This window comes from Hordeum vulgare, chromosome 6H, assembly GCF_904849725.1.
Source record: "Hordeum vulgare subsp. vulgare chromosome 6H, MorexV3_pseudomolecules_assembly, whole genome shotgun sequence".
NCBI classification, from domain to species: Eukaryota; Viridiplantae; Streptophyta; class Magnoliopsida; order Poales; family Poaceae; genus Hordeum; species Hordeum vulgare.
In genome coordinates this window covers 223,923,447-223,945,316 of record NC_058523.1, presented here as the reverse complement: position 1 = coordinate 223,945,316, position 21,870 = coordinate 223,923,447, and the positions used below count along the sequence as shown (strand labels likewise).

The 21,870-nt window shown below is 45.2% G+C and overlaps 2 protein-coding genes and 1 long non-coding RNA gene across 55 annotated transcripts; all 3 read right to left on the bottom strand.

Moving 5' to 3' along the window:
• Positions 1-287: 287 nt before the first annotated feature.
• LOC123406294 lies at positions 288-12,440 on the bottom strand. 50 transcript variants are annotated; one of them, XR_006612073.1, is made up of 16 exons: positions 12,176-12,440; positions 10,946-12,056; positions 9,716-10,826; positions 8,486-9,596; positions 7,873-8,366; positions 7,256-7,691; positions 6,026-7,136; positions 5,874-5,906; positions 5,413-5,498; positions 4,796-5,231; positions 4,183-4,676; positions 3,643-3,800; positions 2,872-3,513; positions 2,421-2,502; positions 1,755-1,814; positions 288-629 (listed from the first exon to the last, which is right to left on the bottom strand). It is a non-coding gene; the product is annotated as an uncharacterized LOC123406294 (long non-coding RNA). The 50 variants fall into 50 exon arrangements; XR_006612072.1 differs by having other exon boundaries at positions 4,796-5,906; positions 6,026-6,461; positions 6,643-6,728; positions 7,104-7,136; XR_006612071.1 differs by having other exon boundaries at positions 4,796-5,906; positions 8,486-8,921; positions 9,103-9,188; positions 9,564-9,596.
• Positions 12,441-12,523: 83 nt separating this feature from the next.
• On the bottom strand, positions 12,524-13,713 carry LOC123406291. 4 transcript variants are annotated; one of them, XM_045099784.1, is made up of 4 exons: positions 13,406-13,713; positions 13,222-13,286; positions 12,793-12,878; positions 12,524-12,611 (listed from the first exon to the last, which is right to left on the bottom strand). In XM_045099784.1, the coding sequence occupies exons 1-3, from the start codon at positions 13,711-13,713 to the stop codon at positions 12,808-12,810; spliced, it is 444 nt and encodes a 147-aa protein (XP_044955719.1). In that variant the 3' UTR covers positions 12,524-12,611; positions 12,793-12,807. The 4 variants fall into 4 exon arrangements, with proteins under 4 accessions (XP_044955719.1, XP_044955717.1, XP_044955718.1 ...); XM_045099782.1 differs by having other exon boundaries at positions 13,254-13,286; XM_045099783.1 differs by having other exon boundaries at positions 12,524-12,878.
• LOC123406293 (uncharacterized protein At2g24330-like) lies at positions 13,496-14,054 on the bottom strand. Its single transcript, XM_045099785.1, has one exon. The coding sequence runs from the start codon at positions 14,052-14,054 to the stop codon at positions 13,752-13,754; it is 303 nt and encodes a 100-aa protein (XP_044955720.1). The 3' UTR covers positions 13,496-13,751.
• Positions 14,055-21,870: the final 7,816 nt, after the last annotated feature.

The window sequence follows — 21,870 nt, the reverse complement described above, 5'->3', positions numbered from 1 at the left end:
TAGTATAGCCCATGGTGCTTCATTAGTATCTGGTATTCTGGCATATATATGTTTTGTTTCAAACCACAAATTCAACAGCACATAACATATATATCAAATATATAATACATAATATGTGCCCAATAGTTTTATTGATCCGCAACACATAACATATATGCAAAGTTGCATAACAAATTTCATGATCCATATATCATATTTCCATAGCATCCATACATCCAAAATTCCATAGCATCCATATATACATATAGTTCCATAGCATCCATACATACATAGCTCCATAGCAAATATAATACACAACGATACTTTGCGGGCATTAGTAAGTAATATTTGACACTAAAACAAATGCCTTCATGTCCATATCTACTAAAAAATGGAACACTAATTTTGGCATCATAGACTATGCAGTGCTTGCTATCTGCTCAAGCACTGTGTGAAAAAAATGCTAACATTTTAGATAGCAGTAAAACGAGACTCGGAAGAATTCAACACTGTGATGTGTGGAGGTGACCACGGGCAAATTCAGCACTTGGTTGTCTGTCAAGTAAAGTTCGAATGGGTCCATGAAACATCGCGAAAAGCGAATGAGATTCTTTCAGTATTCCTTGCAATGCCCACAAGCGAACTAAGATCTGCAGAGTGTATACAGTATATGATAAGTTAGTATTAGAAATTAGAAGGTCAGGCATCCTACACCAGAAACATTATCAATCCGGACTGGAAGGTGATGAAGATGAAGTCTCTTTTACGCATTTTTTTTCTCCAAACTGATGGCGCATGTTTAGTGTCTACGTCTCTACCTACCATGATAGGGAAAAAATAATGCAAAAAGTAACGCACGCTCTATCTGTGTGCTGCCATCTGGAAGTCTGTCTGACGGCACCACCCACCAAATTCCTGCTGTGTGCCCCACCTAAATGATTCCTACTTTGTGTTGCAAACTAACATGTTTTATCTTCACTAGTAAGATGCCCGTGCTACGCTACGGAATCATATAAAATCAAATGGAATAACAAAAGTATAAACCAAATGTAGTACTGCATTTTTTGTCAAGATATGGTTAGGCTTTAGCCACATAAAAAAATAACAGAGTTGTATGCATGTGCACAACTATTTTCAAATGCATCACGCATTGAAGTTACATTTCTCATTTGCCAAGAAAACACACCAACTTGATTTCTCAGATGAATTTGTCTTGGCATTACACCACCATAAGATTTCACATTGTAGGTGAAAATCAGTTTTAGTTACATCGACGATTACAAAAGCCCTGGACAGATTTTCAAGATATTTTCAACATTACATCAACGATTACAAAAGAACCTTCTTTTCCTTTAGCAGACTGTTGGCTTGGACATTGAGGCATTTTGCAAATGAATCTTCATTAGTTAAATCAAACATGTGAGCATTCAGCATCACAAATCATATGTTTCACTGCAGCTGATATTTATTTGCACTCAAAGTTTAACTTATTTCACACCTAAATCATATTTTCCAAGTACTCAAATGCCAACTTGCCGCAAAACTGTAACATCTGTTTCAGCTGCTACAAGAATAATTGATAACCATGAAGCTTGAAGGTGTTCATTCTCATGGTGTGACTTGCCTATAAATACAAATTACTTTTTTTATTCTAGTTTGCTTTAAGTCCTGTTTCTGTAAACAGAAAAAATAACTTGAAAAAGAAGGCAAATGAAGACACATAGTACACGCAAAAGAAATTTGTCTATGGAGACTAATACTGCAAAGGAGCTTACATTTTTACAGCAAGCCTGGGGAAGACACGGCGCCTCTCTGTACTGAATCTACAACAGAAACTGTAACAATTGCTCAGCTATAGAAAGTAGTCAGAGATAATTTGATAGCCATTTGGCAGTGGGGATCTGTTTAAGGAAATAAATTAACAGTCTGCCATATATACATGATTCTTTTTCAGCTGCAATGTCCACTTAGAATACCATCTTCAGTATACCATTATTGTATACTTGTATTTACTTAATGGTTTGTGAAGTCATTAGGTAAGAATATCGAGGGAGTTCATGAACTGCACTTTATTAAGATAAATTCAGTAGATCAAACACTGTGACGAAACTTAGAATTCATGATTTCTGTCTCGTACACTTTACTAAGCTGCACTTTACTATAAAACTGCAATTTATTAAGATGTACTAAAACTGATAAATTGCACTTTACTAAGATAAATTTAGTAGATCAAACACTCTGGCAAAACTTAGAATTCATGATTTCTGTCTCATACACTTTACTAAGCTGCACTTTACTATAAAACTACAATTTATTAAGTTGTGCTAAAACTGATAAACTGCACTTTACTAAGGCATGGTCAGCAGTCAGTAATTGGTTCGAGCCTCAGAAAGCAAAAAAAAAAAAGATGGTGGTGGAACAGGACAATGTTGGCAACTAACCTTGAACTGGGTGTGGCGCTGGAGCCTGTTGGGGTTGTCGCCGTAGCGGCTGTCGTCGGGCCTCACGCTCGGCTCCACATAGCTTCATTCAATTCAACAGGGAGCGTCATGTTAGCAGGTCAGAAATGGGGGCAAATGCATTATCTGAACTGGAAGCATCTACTCCTATTACTTAGTACTAGATGACCCGTTGCGCCCATGGCGCAAAAAGTGATAGCAAGCTGAGATAAGTAGGAATAGATCACAACTGATTTAAAATTAACTTAATAGATACTTATAGCACATTATTACATGGTACAGGTTAAAGAAAATCAAGATAAGCAGGAACAGATCGCACGAAACGGTACAAATCATACCAACGCATGCAGTACAAATTAGAAAGAAAGAAAGAAATTACAATTTTGCCTTTCTGACAAAGAACCACACACTTTGGACACCTATACACACGCACCAGAGATCAGCACGCGGTTGAGTGTTGGTCTTGGTTCCATTCACAAGTTCATCGTCTTTGTCTCGTTCTTCCTACTCTACTCGTACTGAAGTGAGAATGCACCTATTGGACAAGGACGAGGACACTTTGGGGTCCATTTTTGCGGCGGCTGACGCTGCAGCTTGGGGGGTAAATCAGTAAGAAGGGAATAAACCAGGAGAACGCTCGGCTGCTCGTGCTTCTCCTATTGAGCACCTATGACGAGGAAGAAAGACGTCGAGCAGAGCAGCCACGCAAGATGAAAGAAGAGGCGGACGATAGGCCATGTAGAGGCAGGATCAAGATCCGGCGGACCCAAGACCCGAGATGGCTGTCTCATCCTCCGCCTCTCCTGTTCACCTGGTGGACGGATGGTGGCGTGAGGCGCGGTTGATGAGGCAGCATCGATGGCTGTTGCGGCTGCTCCTACCATGCGGCTGCTTGTCCCCTCCTCTCGAGCACGGGGTGGCCGCAGCTCGGTGCTGTCCGAGAGGCTGAGGAAGAGATGCAGGGATGGACGGCGGCAAGGCAGGAGGAGAGGTGTTGGGACCACGTGCAGGACATACATGATTGTGTTAGAGAGAGAGATGCTCGAGACTCTTCCTCTTCTCTTCTTTCTCACATCTGCACGGATCGACATAGATCCAGAAGTCATATAAAGATTATCACAGAATGCTGATTCTGGGGGAATCGCAGAACTTCCAAATAATTGTGCTCACAACGCCATTTAAACATAAAAGGAAATAATAGTACCTTGAAATTTGTACAACCTATCAAGAACAGAATTGTGCATTAATCTCTTTGTCTTGATGCCCTCATCACCAGGCCCACTATCACTCGTATCTTCTCTTCAAACACCTATGGTCATTGTAGAAATCCAAAAGCAGCTGCTCACGTTGGATTCTCAGCACCTGTAGAGATCCAAAAGGATTAAATCCATAAATTTCAAACACTGGAACCCTCCTTCGAAAGAAAATAATCAAGGACCGAGACTAAATGTCATGAAAATTTTGGGCAGATTATCAAGCATAATTTGTTACACATATATTAATCTGCCACTGCAGTATCTTGGATTTTCATCAACCGCCTCATAGGTAGATACAAAAATGAATCTACACGAACAAAGATGAGATATTATGTCGTTAAATCAAAGAAATGAGTGAAAAGGAGAAGGGAGAGAGCAACAACAGGTAAGAAAGAACACAACGCACGGAACACACGCAGTTAGAATTGATTAAAAGACTGAATATAATACAAGCACAAGAAAATAAGGTTGGAAGAGGAAAATGAAACCTCGGCAAGACGAAACTAAGCACTCGAGGCAGCGCTCCGAGCTAAATCGCAGCAGAACATTTGCAGTAGATAAACTCCAATAGGACCTGAAACAAATGTAAATATAGAAAAAGGTTACCAGGCAAAGAGTAATTCATAGAGTTCCTCTGTATTGCATAATATACTTCTCTTTCAGCTACAAATGTCTAACTACAGGCAAGAGTATGTTAAGCATGACCAACAAATTGTAAGCAAGACCAAAAAACACAATAAAAAGAACAAAAGGACATGGAAAGGAGGACTGCATCACACAGATGGATAGCAGGGCAAACTCCCAAAATCCAACGGAGAGTGACAGGGTCGAGAGAACAAACAAAAGAAGTAAATCACATACATGCCACCGTACAATAGCATCAAAGATGCCTTGAACCCAAACCATCCGAGACAAACCTGAATCAATCGAACTAATGGAAAGAACAAACCTATCGCCTGAGCATCCTAGCGAGCTGCACCGGCTGGAAAAGTGACCAAATAAATTTAGTATATTCAGTATTAACTCGGTTGTCTGAATTGTGTTTCATTTGCAGATGGGCACTGAACTTGAATGGATAAGATGCAGGGTCGGGTCACTCACGCGACGTTCCACGGCTCGCGGCCCAGCACCCGGATGAAGGTGAGGGGGTTCATCGTCCCGGCGCCGACCTGCTCGATGGATTGATTGGGAAAATTAAGAACCGTCATTATATCTATCAGCCATTGATTGATGCTGCTGCTGGTGAATCTACATAGCTGGCGGATACAAGTAGGAGTAGAAGAGAGGAAAAGGGTGGTGATTTGGTGTTGCTGCACTGCATGACGGCGCATCCGACGGAGGCCCAGTACTCCTGCATCCGACGGAGGCCCAGTACTCCTGGAACCCTCCTTCGAAAGAAAATAATCAAGGACCGAGACTAAATGTCATGAAAATTTTGGGCAGATTATCAAGCATAATTTGTTACACATATATTAATCTGCCACTGCAGTATCTTGGATTTTCATCAACCGCCTCATAGGTAGATACAAAAATGAATCTACACGAACAAAGATGAGATATTATGTCGTTAAATCAAAGAAATGAGTGAAAAGGAGAAGGGAGAGAGCAACAACAGGTAAGAAAGAACACAACGCACGGAACACACGCAGTTAGAATTGATTAAAAGACTGAATATAATACAAGCACAAGAAAATAAGGTTGGAAGAGGAAAATGAAACCTCGGCAAGACGAAACTAAGCACTCGAGGCAGCGCTCCGAGCTAAATCGCAGCAGAACATTTGCAGTAGATAAACTCCAATAGGACCTGAAACAAATGTAAATATAGAAAAAGGTTACCAGGCAAAGAGTAATTCATAGAGTTCCTCTGTATTGCATAATATACTTCTCTTTCAGCTACAAATGTCTAACTACAGGCAAGAGTATGTTAAGCATGACCAACAAATTGTAAGCAAGACCAAAAAACACAATAAAAAGAACAAAAGGACATGGAAAGGAGGACTGCATCACACAGATGGATAGCAGGGCAAACTCCCAAAATCCAACGGAGAGTGACAGGGTCGAGAGAACAAACAAAAGAAGTAAATCACATACATGCCACCGTACAATAGCATCAAAGATGCCTTGAACCCAAACCATCCGAGACAAACCTGAATCAATCGAACTAATGGAAAGAACAAACCTATCGCCTGAGCATCCTAGCGAGCTGCACCGGCTGGAAAAGTGACCAAATAAATTTAGTATATTCAGTATTAACTCGGTTGTCTGAATTGTGTTTCATTTGCAGATGGGCACTGAACTTGAATGGATAAGATGCAGGGTCGGGTCACTCACGCGACGTTCCACGGCTCGCGGCCCAGCACCCGGATGAAGGTGAGGGGGTTCATCGTCCCGGCGCCGACCTGCTCGATGGATTGATTGGGAAAATCAAGAACCGTCATTATATCTATCAGCCATTGATTGATGCTGCTGCTGGTGAATCTACATAGCTGGCGGATACAAGTAGGAGTAGAAGAGAGGAAAAGGGTGGTGATTTGGTGTTGCTGCACTGCATGACGGCGCATCCGACGGAGGCCCAGTACTCCTGCATCCGACGGAGGCCCAGTACTCCTGGAACCCTCCTTCGAAAGAAAATAATCAAGGACCGAGACTAAATGTCATGAAAATTTTGGGCAGATTATCAAGCATAATTTGTTACACATATATTAATCTGCCACTGCAGTATCTTGGATTTTCATCAACCGCCTCATAGGTAGATACAAAAATGAATCTACACGAACAAAGATGAGATATTATGTCGTTAAATCAAAGAAATGAGTGAAAAGGAGAAGGGAGAGAGCAACAACAGGTAAGAAAGAACACAACGCACGGAACACACGCAGTTAGAATTGATTAAAAGACTGAATATAATACAAGCACAAGAAAATAAGGTTGGAAGAGGAAAATGAAACCTCGGCAAGACGAAACTAAGCACTCGAGGCAGCGCTCCGAGCTAAATCGCAGCAGAACATTTGCAGTAGATAAACTCCAATAGGACCTGAAACAAATGTAAATATAGAAAAAGGTTACCAGGCAAAGAGTAATTCATAGAGTTCCTCTGTATTGCATAATATACTTCTCTTTCAGCTACAAATGTCTAACTACAGGCAAGAGTATGTTAAGCATGACCAACAAATTGTAAGCAAGACCAAAAAACACAATAAAAAGAACAAAAGGACATGGAAAGGAGGACTGCATCACACAGATGGATAGCAGGGCAAACTCCCAAAATCCAACGGAGAGTGACAGGGTCGAGAGAACAAACAAAAGAAGTAAATCACATACATGCCACCGTACAATAGCATCAAAGATGCCTTGAACCCAAACCATCCGAGACAAACCTGAATCAATCGAACTAATGGAAAGAACAAACCTATCGCCTGAGCATCCTAGCGAGCTGCACCGGCTGGAAAAGTGACCAAATAAATTTAGTATATTCAGTATTAACTCGGTTGTCTGAATTGTGTTTCATTTGCAGATGGGCACTGAACTTGAATGGATAAGATGCAGGGTCGGGTCACTCACGCGACGTTCCACGGCTCGCGGCCCAGCACCCGGATGAAGGTGAGGGGGTTCATCGTCCCGGCGCCGACCTGCTCGATGGATTGATTGGGAAAATCAAGAACCGTCATTATATCTATCAGCCATTGATTGATGCTGCTGCTGGTGAATCTACATAGCTGGCGGATACAAGTAGGAGTAGAAGAGAGGAAAAGGGTGGTGATTTGGTGTTGCTGCACTGCATGACGGCGCATCCGACGGAGGCCCAGTACTCCTGCATCCGACGGAGGCCCAGTACTCCTGGAACCCTCCTTCGAAAGAAAATAATCAAGGACCGAGACTAAATGTCATGAAAATTTTGGGCAGATTATCAAGCATAATTTGTTACACATATATTAATCTGCCACTGCAGTATCTTGGATTTTCATCAACCGCCTCATAGGTAGATACAAAAATGAATCTACACGAACAAAGATGAGATATTATGTCGTTAAATCAAAGAAATGAGTGAAAAGGAGAAGGGAGAGAGCAACAACAGGTAAGAAAGAACACAACGCACGGAACACACGCAGTTAGAATTGATTAAAAGACTGAATATAATACAAGCACAAGAAAATAAGGTTGGAAGAGGAAAATGAAACCTCGGCAAGACGAAACTAAGCACTCGAGGCAGCGCTCCGAGCTAAATCGCAGCAGAACATTTGCAGTAGATAAACTCCAATAGGACCTGAAACAAATGTAAATATAGAAAAAGGTTACCAGGCAAAGAGTAATTCATAGAGTTCCTCTGTATTGCATAATATACTTCTCTTTCAGCTACAAATGTCTAACTACAGGCAAGAGTATGTTAAGCATGACCAACAAATTGTAAGCAAGACCAAAAAACACAATAAAAAGAACAAAAGGACATGGAAAGGAGGACTGCATCACACAGATGGATAGCAGGGCAAACTCCCAAAATCCAACGGAGAGTGACAGGGTCGAGAGAACAAACAAAAGAAGTAAATCACATACATGCCACCGTACAATAGCATCAAAGATGCCTTGAACCCAAACCATCCGAGACAAACCTGAATCAATCGAACTAATGGAAAGAACAAACCTATCGCCTGAGCATCCTAGCGAGCTGCACCGGCTGGAAAAGTGACCAAATAAATTTAGTATATTCAGTATTAACTCGGTTGTCTGAATTGTGTTTCATTTGCAGATGGGCACTGAACTTGAATGGATAAGATGCAGGGTCGGGTCACTCACGCGACGTTCCACGGCTCGCGGCCCAGCACCCGGATGAAGGTGAGGGGGTTCATCGTCCCGGCGCCGACCTGCTCGATGGATTGATTGGGAAAATCAAGAACCGTCATTATATCTATCAGCCATTGATTGATGCTGCTGCTGGTGAATCTACATAGCTGGCGGATACAAGTAGGAGTAGAAGAGAGGAAAAGGGTGGTGATTTGGTGTTGCTGCACTGCATGACGGCGCATCCGACGGAGGCCCAGTACTCCTGCATCCGACGGAGGCCCAGTACTCCTGGAACCCTCCTTCGAAAGAAAATAATCAAGGACCGAGACTAAATGTCATGAAAATTTTGGGCAGATTATCAAGCATAATTTGTTACACATATATTAATCTGCCACTGCAGTATCTTGGATTTTCATCAACCGCCTCATAGGTAGATACAAAAATGAATCTACACGAACAAAGATGAGATATTATGTCGTTAAATCAAAGAAATGAGTGAAAAGGAGAAGGGAGAGAGCAACAACAGGTAAGAAAGAACACAACGCACGGAACACACGCAGTTAGAATTGATTAAAAGACTGAATATAATACAAGCACAAGAAAATAAGGTTGGAAGAGGAAAATGAAACCTCGGCAAGACGAAACTAAGCACTCGAGGCAGCGCTCCGAGCTAAATCGCAGCAGAACATTTGCAGTAGATAAACTCCAATAGGACCTGAAACAAATGTAAATATAGAAAAAGGTTACCAGGCAAAGAGTAATTCATAGAGTTCCTCTGTATTGCATAATATACTTCTCTTTCAGCTACAAATGTCTAACTACAGGCAAGAGTATGTTAAGCATGACCAACAAATTGTAAGCAAGACCAAAAAACACAATAAAAAGAACAAAAGGACATGGAAAGGAGGACTGCATCACACAGATGGATAGCAGGGCAAACTCCCAAAATCCAACGGAGAGTGACAGGGTCGAGAGAACAAACAAAAGAAGTAAATCACATACATGCCACCGTACAATAGCATCAAAGATGCCTTGAACCCAAACCATCCGAGACAAACCTGAATCAATCGAACTAATGGAAAGAACAAACCTATCGCCTGAGCATCCTAGCGAGCTGCACCGGCTGGAAAAGTGACCAAATAAATTTAGTATATTCAGTATTAACTCGGTTGTCTGAATTGTGTTTCATTTGCAGATGGGCACTGAACTTGAATGGATAAGATGCAGGGTCGGGTCACTCACGCGACGTTCCACGGCTCGCGGCCCAGCACCCGGATGAAGGTGAGGGGGTTCATCGTCCCGGCGCCGACCTGCTCGATGGATTGATTGGGAAAATCAAGAACCGTCATTATATCTATCAGCCATTGATTGATGCTGCTGCTGGTGAATCTACATAGCTGGCGGATACAAGTAGGAGTAGAAGAGAGGAAAAGGGTGGTGATTTGGTGTTGCTGCACTGCATGACGGCGCATCCGACGGAGGCCCAGTACTCCTGCATCCGACGGAGGCCCAGTACTCCTGGAACCCTCCTTCGAAAGAAAATAATCAAGGACCGAGACTAAATGTCATGAAAATTTTGGGCAGATTATCAAGCATAATTTGTTACACATATATTAATCTGCCACTGCAGTATCTTGGATTTTCATCAACCGCCTCATAGGTAGATACAAAAATGAATCTACACGAACAAAGATGAGATATTATGTCGTTAAATCAAAGAAATGAGTGAAAAGGAGAAGGGAGAGAGCAACAACAGGTAAGAAAGAACACAACGCACGGAACACACGCAGTTAGAATTGATTAAAAGACTGAATATAATACAAGCACAAGAAAATAAGGTTGGAAGAGGAAAATGAAACCTCGGCAAGACGAAACTAAGCACTCGAGGCAGCGCTCCGAGCTAAATCGCAGCAGAACATTTGCAGTAGATAAACTCCAATAGGACCTGAAACAAATGTAAATATAGAAAAAGGTTACCAGGCAAAGAGTAATTCATAGAGTTCCTCTGTATTGCATAATATACTTCTCTTTCAGCTACAAATGTCTAACTACAGGCAAGAGTATGTTAAGCATGACCAACAAATTGTAAGCAAGACCAAAAAACACAATAAAAAGAACAAAAGGACATGGAAAGGAGGACTGCATCACACAGATGGATAGCAGGGCAAACTCCCAAAATCCAACGGAGAGTGACAGGGTCGAGAGAACAAACAAAAGAAGTAAATCACATACATGCCACCGTACAATAGCATCAAAGATGCCTTGAACCCAAACCATCCGAGACAAACCTGAATCAATCGAACTAATGGAAAGAACAAACCTATCGCCTGAGCATCCTAGCGAGCTGCACCGGCTGGAAAAGTGACCAAATAAATTTAGTATATTCAGTATTAACTCGGTTGTCTGAATTGTGTTTCATTTGCAGATGGGCACTGAACTTGAATGGATAAGATGCAGGGTCGGGTCACTCACGCGACGTTCCACGGCTCGCGGCCCAGCACCCGGATGAAGGTGAGGGGGTTCATCGTCCCGGCGCCGACCTGCTCGATGGATTGATTGGGAAAATCAAGAACCGTCATTATATCTATCAGCCATTGATTGATGCTGCTGCTGGTGAATCTACATAGCTGGCGGATACAAGTAGGAGTAGAAGAGAGGAAAAGGGTGGTGATTTGGTGTTGCTGCACTGCATGACGGCGCATCCGACGGAGGCCCAGTACTCCTGCATCCGACGGAGGCCCAGTACTCCTGGAACCCTCCTTCGAAAGAAAATAATCAAGGACCGAGACTAAATGTCATGAAAATTTTGGGCAGATTATCAAGCATAATTTGTTACACATATATTAATCTGCCACTGCAGTATCTTGGATTTTCATCAACCGCCTCATAGGTAGATACAAAAATGAATCTACACGAACAAAGATGAGATATTATGTCGTTAAATCAAAGAAATGAGTGAAAAGGAGAAGGGAGAGAGCAACAACAGGTAAGAAAGAACACAACGCACGGAACACACGCAGTTAGAATTGATTAAAAGACTGAATATAATACAAGCACAAGAAAATAAGGTTGGAAGAGGAAAATGAAACCTCGGCAAGACGAAACTAAGCACTCGAGGCAGCGCTCCGAGCTAAATCGCAGCAGAACATTTGCAGTAGATAAACTCCAATAGGACCTGAAACAAATGTAAATATAGAAAAAGGTTACCAGGCAAAGAGTAATTCATAGAGTTCCTCTGTATTGCATAATATACTTCTCTTTCAGCTACAAATGTCTAACTACAGGCAAGAGTATGTTAAGCATGACCAACAAATTGTAAGCAAGACCAAAAAACACAATAAAAAGAACAAAAGGACATGGAAAGGAGGACTGCATCACACAGATGGATAGCAGGGCAAACTCCCAAAATCCAACGGAGAGTGACAGGGTCGAGAGAACAAACAAAAGAAGTAAATCACATACATGCCACCGTACAATAGCATCAAAGATGCCTTGAACCCAAACCATCCGAGACAAACCTGAATCAATCGAACTAATGGAAAGAACAAACCTATCGCCTGAGCATCCTAGCGAGCTGCACCGGCTGGAAAAGTGACCAAATAAATTTAGTATATTCAGTATTAACTCGGTTGTCTGAATTGTGTTTCATTTGCAGATGGGCACTGAACTTGAATGGATAAGATGCAGGGTCGGGTCACTCACGCGACGTTCCACGGCTCGCGGCCCAGCACCCGGATGAAGGTGAGGGGGTTCATCGTCCCGGCGCCGACCTGCTCGATGGATTGATTGGGAAAATCAAGAACCGTCATTATATCTATCAGCCATTGATTGATGCTGCTGCTGGTGAATCTACATAGCTGGCGGATACAAGTAGGAGTAGAAGAGAGGAAAAGGGTGGTGATTTGGTGTTGCTGCACTGCATGACGGCGCATCCGACGGAGGCCCAGTACTCCTGCATCCGACGGAGGCCCAGTACTCCTGGAACCCTCCTTCGAAAGAAAATAATCAAGGACCGAGACTAAATGTCATGAAAATTTTGGGCAGATTATCAAGCATAATTTGTTACACATATATTAATCTGCCACTGCAGTATCTTGGATTTTCATCAACCGCCTCATAGGTAGATACAAAAATGAATCTACACGAACAAAGATGAGATATTATGTCGTTAAATCAAAGAAATGAGTGAAAAGGAGAAGGGAGAGAGCAACAACAGGTAAGAAAGAACACAACGCACGGAACACACGCAGTTAGAATTGATTAAAAGACTGAATATAATACAAGCACAAGAAAATAAGGTTGGAAGAGGAAAATGAAACCTCGGCAAGACGAAACTAAGCACTCGAGGCAGCGCTCCGAGCTAAATCGCAGCAGAACATTTGCAGTAGATAAACTCCAATAGGACCTGAAACAAATGTAAATATAGAAAAAGGTTACCAGGCAAAGAGTAATTCATAGAGTTCCTCTGTATTGCATAATATACTTCTCTTTCAGCTACAAATGTCTAACTACAGGCAAGAGTATGTTAAGCATGACCAACAAATTGTAAGCAAGACCAAAAAACACAATAAAAAGAACAAAAGGACATGGAAAGGAGGACTGCATCACACAGATGGATAGCAGGGCAAACTCCCAAAATCCAACGGAGAGTGACAGGGTCGAGAGAACAAACAAAAGAAGTAAATCACATACATGCCACCGTACAATAGCATCAAAGATGCCTTGAACCCAAACCATCCGAGACAAACCTGAATCAATCGAACTAATGGAAAGAACAAACCTATCGCCTGAGCATCCTAGCGAGCTGCACCGGCTGGAAAAGTGACCAAATAAATTTAGTATATTCAGTATTAACTCGGTTGTCTGAATTGTGTTTCATTTGCAGATGGGCACTGAACTTGAATGGATAAGATGCAGGGTCGGGTCACTCACGCGACGTTCCACGGCTCGCGGCCCAGCACCCGGATGAAGGTGAGGGGGTTCATCGTCCCGGCGCCGACCTGCTCGATGGATTGATTGGGAAAATCAAGAACCGTCATTATATCTATCAGCCATTGATTGATGCTGCTGCTGGTGAATCTACATAGCTGGCGGATACAAGTAGGAGTAGAAGAGAGGAAAAGGGTGGTGATTTGGTGTTGCTGCACTGCATGACGGCGCATCCGACGGAGGCCCAGTACTCCTGCATCCGACGGAGGCCCAGTACTCCTGCATCCGACGGAGGCCCAGTACTCCTGCATCCGACGGAGGCCCAGTACTCCTGCATCCGCTGGATGGCCTACGGAAGGTCAGCGCGCCGTCCCCCTTGTCGCTGGAGCCGGAGCCGGAGGAGGGGGAAGAGGACGAAACTGCTGACGGCGCGGCGGGAGAACTGGGTCCGGCGGCGCGTCCACGCGTGCACGGCAGCCTCCTCCTTGGACAGGTACTGCAGGCGCTTCTCGTAGTCCTCGCGGCCGCCGAAGATCCCGCGCCACATCCTCCCCAGCACCCCTCCTCCCGCCTTCTTCTTCTCCCCCTCCTCCTTCCCCTTGCCCTTGGCCTCGACCGGCTCGCCTGCTCCGTCCGCCGGTGTGGAAGCCATTGCCGGGGCTCGCGGATCTGCGCGCAGCGGGATCCGATAAGGAGGGTGGTGGTGGGACGCCACGCGACGGTGGCCTGGCCTCCGCGCTGCCTCCTTGCACTCCCAGCACTACTTTTTGGTGATTCGGCATACAGGTGGGGTGGGGTGGGGTGGGGTGGGGAAATGAGGACGATGGATGGAACGCACGCGTCCAACCACACAAGCAGTAGAACGGGTTAGCAATGGTGCACCCCTCGGGGGTGCGTCATTAGATTTTTTTTATAGCAATGACGCATCTCCATGCAGTGCACCATTAGTAATCTTCTTTTATATAGCAATGACGTATCTCAGAGAGGTGCGTCATTAGTAATCTTTTTTTGGATAGCAATGGCGCATCCCAAAAAGGTGCGCCATTAGTAATATTTTTTTTGGTAGCAATGGCGCTCGGGGGGGAGGGAGGGGGTGGGTGGTGCGCTCGACCGATTCCATTCGGGGGAACCGAGAGAGGAGACAGGGAAGGGTGCGGGGGGTCGGCGGCGGCGGTGGAGCGGGGGAGGGTGCGGGGGGTCGGCGGCGGCTGTGGAGCGGGGGAGGGCGCGGGGGGTCGGCGACAGCGGTGGAGCGAGGGAGGGTGCAGGGGGTCGTCGGCGGTGGTGGAGCGGGTAGGGGAGGGTGCGGGGGGTCGGCGGCGGCGGGGGAGCGGGGGAGGGTGCGGGGGGTCGGCAGCGGCGGTGGAGCGGGGGAGGGTGCGGGGGGTCGGCGGCGGCGGTGGAGCGGGGAGGGTGCGGAGGGTCGTCGGCGGCGGTGGAGCGGGCCGGGGAGGGTGCGGGGGGTCGGCGGCGGTGGTGGAGTGGGGGAGGGTGCGGTGGGTGCTCGGCGGTGGAGCGGGGGAGGGTACGGGGGGTCGGCGGCGACGATGGAGCGGGGGAGGGTGCGGGGGGTCGGCGGCGGCGGTGGAGTGGGGGAGGGTGCGGGGGGTCGGCGGCGGCGATGGAGCGGGCCGGGGAGGGTGCGGGGGGTCGGCGGCGGCGGTGAAGCGGGGGAGGGTGCGGGGGATCGACGGCGGTGGAGCGGGTCGGGGAGGGTGCGGGGGGTCGTCGGCGGTGGTGGAGCGGGGGAGGGTGCGGGGGGTCGGCGGCGGCGGTGAAGCAGGGGAGGGTGCGGGCGGTCGGTGGCGGCAGTGGAGCGGGTCGGGGAGGGTGCGGGGGGTCATCGGCGGCGGTGGAGCGAGGGAGGGTGCGGGGGGTCGGCGGCGGCGGTGAAGCGGGGGAGGGTGCGGGGGGTCGGCGGCGGCGGTGGAGCTGGCCGGGGAGGGTGCGGGGGGTCATCAGCGGCGATGGAGCGGGGAAGGGTGCGATGGGTGCTCGGCGGCGGTGGAGCAGGGGAGGGTGCGGGGGGCGTCGGCGGCGGTGGAGCGGGGGAGGAGGCACCCGAGACAAGCTTGGAGGAGGTGGAGAGAATGAAAGTAGGGAAAGTGAGTGTGGTAGGTGGGTGTCCAAAATATCTAGCTGGATCCAGGTTACTAATGGCGCACCACCTACAAATGCACCATTAGTAACCCCGGTTACTAATGGCGCACCAGCTGGTGGTGCGCCATTAGTAGTTTTGCAAATATATATATATATATATATATATATATATATAGTAATGGCGCACCACCTACGAATGCACTATTAGTAACCCTGGTTACTAATGGCACACCAGCTGGTGGTGCGCCATTAGTAGTTTTGCAAAAAAAATATAGTAGTGGCGCACTAGATGAGTGGTGCGTCATTACTAGTTAAACTAGTAATGACGCACTCTGCCCCGGTGTGTCATTAGTACTTTTGCAAAAAAAATATATATATATATATATAGTAGTGGCGCACCGAGTGTGTGGTGCACCATTAGTGTCCATCACACTAATGGCACACGTGCACATGGTGCGCCACTGCTATATAATAGTGGTGCACTACTTGTCTCGTACGCCATTAGTGTCTATATCATCTATAGCCCTTTTCCTAGTAGTGGTTGATGTGATTACTTTCCGCTACAATACTCTCAGGCTTGCATGCGTAGGCTGTGCTTGACTTACAATAACTGCTAAAACTTGCCCACAACTAAAATTGGGAAAAAGCTAAGTTTGTAATTGGTCAAGTAGTCTAATCACCCCCACTAGACATACTTCGGATCCTACAAGTGGTATCATAGCTTTGGTCTCCATTGCATTGGTTTCACAACCTATGAGAGTATGGCGTCTAGTGAGGGAAATTACCACCATAGAGGTCCATATTTTGATGGTACGAACTTTGCTAGTTGGAACCATAAGATGAAAATGCATATTCTTGGTCATAATCCCTCCGTTTGGGCTGTTTTTTGTGTTGGTTTGCAAGGTGAATTCTTTGGTGATGGAATGGAACTGGATCATGAAACTAACGTGGAAGAATTGAAGATGTTGCAATACAACACTCAAGCATGCGACATTCTATTCAACTATCTATGCCCCGAAGAGTTCAACAAGATTAGTTGTCTTGAGAATGCCAAGGAAACTTGGGACACGTCCATGGACGAAGGTACCGAATCTGTCAGGGAATCTAAGTTGGATGTGCTACAAAGTCAGCTTGACATGTTCAAGAAGGATGGTGAAGGAGTCGCTCAGATGTATTCTAGGCTTGCTCTCATCACAAATGAGATTACCGACTGTGGTAGCGAAGAGATGACCTACAAATTCATCATCAAGAAGATACTTAGATCCTTTGATGGAAAGTATAGAACTGTGTGCACATAGATCTGAATGATGCCAAACTACAAAGATCTCAAGCCAATGGAAGTGGTTGGAAGGATTGTCGCTCATGAAATGTCACTCAAGGGCAAAGAAGAGTTGCACAACAAATCAATAGGTGCTTACAAGTCATTGGAAGTGATGCTCCCGCTACTTGAATTAACAACCGTGACACCAATGAGGAGATAAGCCTCATTGTCAAGAGATTCAACAAGTTCTACAAGAGTAGAGGCAAAGAGAGAACCTCCAACTCAAGATATGAAGAGAAGCATTCATCTAGTCATGACAAAAACTGCTACAATTGTGGAAGGCCCGAACACTACTCCAATGAGTGCTCGGCCCACCACAACATAAGAGAAGAGTCATGTGGAAGAAGAAGCTCAAGAGACAAGTCACCTCGAAGAGAGAGAAGGAGTAGACAAGATCGTTATGAATGAAGACCCTCCCTGAGAATCAAGGAATCACAGAAGAAGGACAAGTACACCAAGAGCCACTCAAGAAGAAGACATCAAGCTCATGTTGGTGAATAGGTATCCGGCTTCGAGTCAGACAACCAATCCGAGAGAAGCTACCACTCCAACTCCAACTATAGTCAAGATGAAGGTGTTTCCGGTCTTGCACTCGTATCCTCCAACTCCTATGACATATTTGATTCACCAAATGAAGGGACTGGAAAATTCTTCACGACTAAAGGCCCTAAGGTATCACACCCAAGTACTTTGACTTTAATAGTGATGAGGATGACTTACTAGGAGATGATGACTTGTTCTTTGATAAAACTAGTGATAGCAATGAAAATGAACTTTATGATAATCATGCTAGTCAAGATAAGTCGTGTGATGATGATAAGGAGATTGAGCGTCTAACTAAAGAATTAAACACTCTTAAGTTAGCCCATGAATCTACTCTAGAAGATCATAGAGAGCTTGCAAGAACTCATGAGAATCGACGCTTTGAGAAGCTAAATTTAGAGCAAGAGCGTGAGTTTCTAAAAGCAATCCATGATGATCTTCGAAAGAAGAGTTCTTCTTATCTAGCCAAACGATTACTATTGTCTACTTTTGTTCCACAAGTTAAACCTAAGCATACTAGTAACAAAGGAAAGAAAGTTTCTTCATCTAGTAACAACACCACTAATGTTAAAATCAAATGATGTTGTTGCTAGTAGCTCTCTTGATTCTAATAATGATGCTCTTAGCCAAGTTACACTTGAGCAAGAAAATGATTTATTGAAAGAAATTATAGAAAGAGGTGTCTTCAAGAGTCTTGACGTAATTAAGCAATTCGAGGAAATTGTATGCAAGCAAGGAGTGCATCGGAAGAAACAAGGCATTGGATACTTCAATGCAAATGGAGTTGAATGGGAAGAAGGTCAATACCCAAACCCAAATTTTGTTACCCAAAAGGAGAAGTATGATCCTACTCTCCCCAAGGGAACAAGTTCTCAAGATTACCTTCCACCACAAGACCACAAGGGCTACGACAAGCTTCAGGAGGAGATTTACTCATTTGAGGAAGAACCCCAAGCTATGGGGTCAAGTGGATTCCCAAGGCCACTACTAGCTCTACTTCATCTAGTGCTAGCTCAACTACAAGGATCCCCATCAAGTTGATGTGGTTCCCAAGAAGAATAACTAGAGAAGTTCTTGAGGGGTGACTTCGCCAATGAAATTCAATCTTATTTATTTTGGCAAGAACTAGTTAGCAATCAATCCAACTTTATGCATTTGTTACAACCTTATGCATTAGTTCAAGGAGTCACACATTCCCCCAAAGGCAAGCAAGGGACAAGGTAATTGATGTATCAATGAACATCATCTCATATGTACTTCATTCCATTTTCATAGATATCCTTGTATTTGTTCCTTGTGTATGGGAATAACTCATGTAGGTGAGAAGAGTAAGAAACAACAAGGATTGCTCCCAACTCAAGATGATCTTCATCAATAATGAGCATCCACCACTACTACACCTACATGAAGTCTTCTACGACAAAACCCAAAGTTAGTTTCTCCCTCTTAGGGGGGATGTCACATCAAGGGGGAGCTTTACTGTAAGACTTGAGTTAACGCATCTCTTAAGGTGTGAACACATTGAAAGCTTTATGTAAATGTGGCAACCCCACTTGTGCTTAAACTATGAGTATGACCTATGATCAAGTATTCTTGCTTGGCTCCTAAGCCAATATACTCATATATAGATGACATTGTCATTGCCAAAGTGCTTGGTAGATACTGGAGTGGTTTTGCATATTTTCCATGTTTTATTTGATATCTTATTGTGTGAGCATGTTGTATGCAAATCTATGCTCATTCAAGGATATCAAATTGTTGTTATTTGGATTTTCCTTTTATTTGACCAATTGGATATACAACAATGCCTAAGTACCCCCTCTCTAGCCATCTATGCTTTCTCGTCTCAAATTCTATTCATGGTACATCACGAAATTTGAGCAAGCACTTTAGGAACACTGTGTGTGAGGAGCACTTGGAGATCCCTCTCGATAAGAGCTAACTTCTAAAACCTCCCAAGTGCCACTCGGCGTGACCAACTCCAAAATCTTGGTTCCATCAAATCACTAGGGTTGATCTGTTTTGATAATCTTGGTACCACCGGTTTGTAAATCTCAGGCTCACCGAGTTTCACTATCACGAGTTTCATAACTGTCACCTAACAATTATGAAACTCGGTGGCACCGATATTTTCAAACCTGTGTCACCGACAGCAAGGGGATATATATATATTCCCATTGGACCCGACCTTTGTAACTTCACTTTAATCATCGCCTCCTGTAAACCCCTGCAGCCGTGCTCATGTCTCCATGACATCGCTTGTCGGGGGAATGACCCTGACAGTAGTACCGGGTGTACGAACGGAGGGGCGAAGCCTAACTAGGCGTAGTGGATACACTCGGATGAACGAGTTCGGGCCCCACTCGGGAGTGGTAACAACCCTACGTCTCGAGCTCTGAGGCTGATGTTTTCTTATGTGATATGTGAGATTACAAGGTGCTTAACCCTTGAGCTAGATCTCGGGAGTGGGTTATATAGATTATGCCATGACCGGATGAGCTTTATTATAAGGTGAGTTAATGCTAACAAATAAGGGATTTACTAGAAACAACAACTATAACTTATGGTGTTACTGGTAACGGAAGTCTTCACTGCACTTCATGTGATAGTTTAAGTCCTTAGCTGTTGCAGCCTCTTTGGTGTCATCGTCATGCTGTGGTACGAGTGCGAGGGTGCGTCCGACTGTCATGAGGCGATCCGAATGACTCCATGTAAGCCGAATGATGGCACGTTGTACTGAGTGAGGTTGAGACTACACCAGTGACTTGTAGGACACTTATGTCCGTAAGGGGCCTTAGGTGGGCCTTGTGAAGGAGGTCCATAGGCCTACCCCTAATGTACAACCCCATCAGGAGCTCCCGAATCGGCTGAGGTATTGCAAACCGGGTGAATGACCTCCTTAGGTGTCCTTGGTGTTTCGGAGACGCTAAGGTTGCAGCTTGGGGCTGCGTCATTCGGACTCTCTGCAAACCACTATGGATTCAAAAGAGACGAATCCCGAATGCCCGAACATACTGGTATGTGTGTAGTCGGCAGAGATCGACTATCTTTCCAGAAGATAGATTCAATGAATTGGTCAATCCTGAGCTTGGAGCCCCAAATGTCCAATCGGTGAGATGGGACAGACCTCAGGCGCACCGAGGCAATGACAATCTGGTCGCCTTCATTAGTTACTCGAGTGATCGGGGTCCCGCGGAGGGACAAGCGAGGAGAGGACTCGGCTCACCTCGTCACACGCCATGGATGCAGAATCCATTCAGGATACTAGGGGGGTGGTTTCTTTTGCCGCTTTTTGAACTAACGGAGCGTGCGCGGGCGATGGATACGGCGATGACATGGGTAGTGGAGGTAGTGGAGCGACACCCCGATTTTTGCCCCCGTGATGTCGCTGTCGTGTTATAGTGCGCGCCATCCTCGGGATTCTGCGGATCTTCCTCGGGCTGGCGAAGTACTCGATGAAGTATCTTCATGTTGTGTATTTAAAGCGCTAGATTGAATAGATAGGAAACCACGCCTCAGATCCGGGCCATTATCGCCCCCACTTCCACCTCTCACCGCCGAAACCAAGAGCCACCTGCCACCTCCAATGACTCCCTATCTTGACTCCTCCGCCGCACAGCATGGTGAAAGGTGCGATGGCGAAGGCTGAGCGGGCCAAGAAGGGCTCGCACGGATCCTCTTCGAGCACTGGAGATCCCGCGCGAGGTTGGATCCAAGGCGACCGGATGCCGTCCCAAGTGTAACGCCCAAGATGCAATCATATCGCGCGAGGGCCTCGACAGGGATAGAAGCGCATCTCGTCGTTTCACAAGAATGGATATCGTTACAAGTACATGTACTGAAAATATGAGATATATAGAATTGGCGTATACTCGCCACAAGCTACATCAGAGTCACATCAGTACAATACATAAATATCATGAAGAAGAGCAGGGTCCGACTACGGACGAAAAAAATGAGAAAAGAACGATGTGCATCCTTGCTATCCCAGGCTGCCGTCCTGAAACCCATCCTAGATCGACGAAGAGGAAGAAGAAGAAACAACTTCAAATGAACAATCATCGCGCTCACGTCTTAATCACCTTACCTGTACCTGCAACTCGTGTTGTAGTAATCTGTGAGTCATAGGGGACTCAACAACCTCATTTCCAAAGGTATCAAGACTAGCAAAACTTAATGGGTGAGGTAAGGTTAAGTGGTGAGGCTGCAGCAAACGACTAAGCATATGTGAGGTGGCTAACTTACGAGTACAAGAAATAAGAGGGGGATGATCTACGCATAGCGTACGTGAACTACTAATGATCAAATGAATGATCCTGAACACCTACTTACGTCAAACATAACCCCACCGTGTCCTTGATCGGAGAAGGAGCTCACGAAAGAGACAGTCACGGTTACACACTCAATTGGCATATTTTAATTAAGCTTACTTCAAGTCGTCTGGAACTGGATGTTAAACAAAGTTTCCATGTTGCCACATAACCACGGGCATGACTTTCCGAAA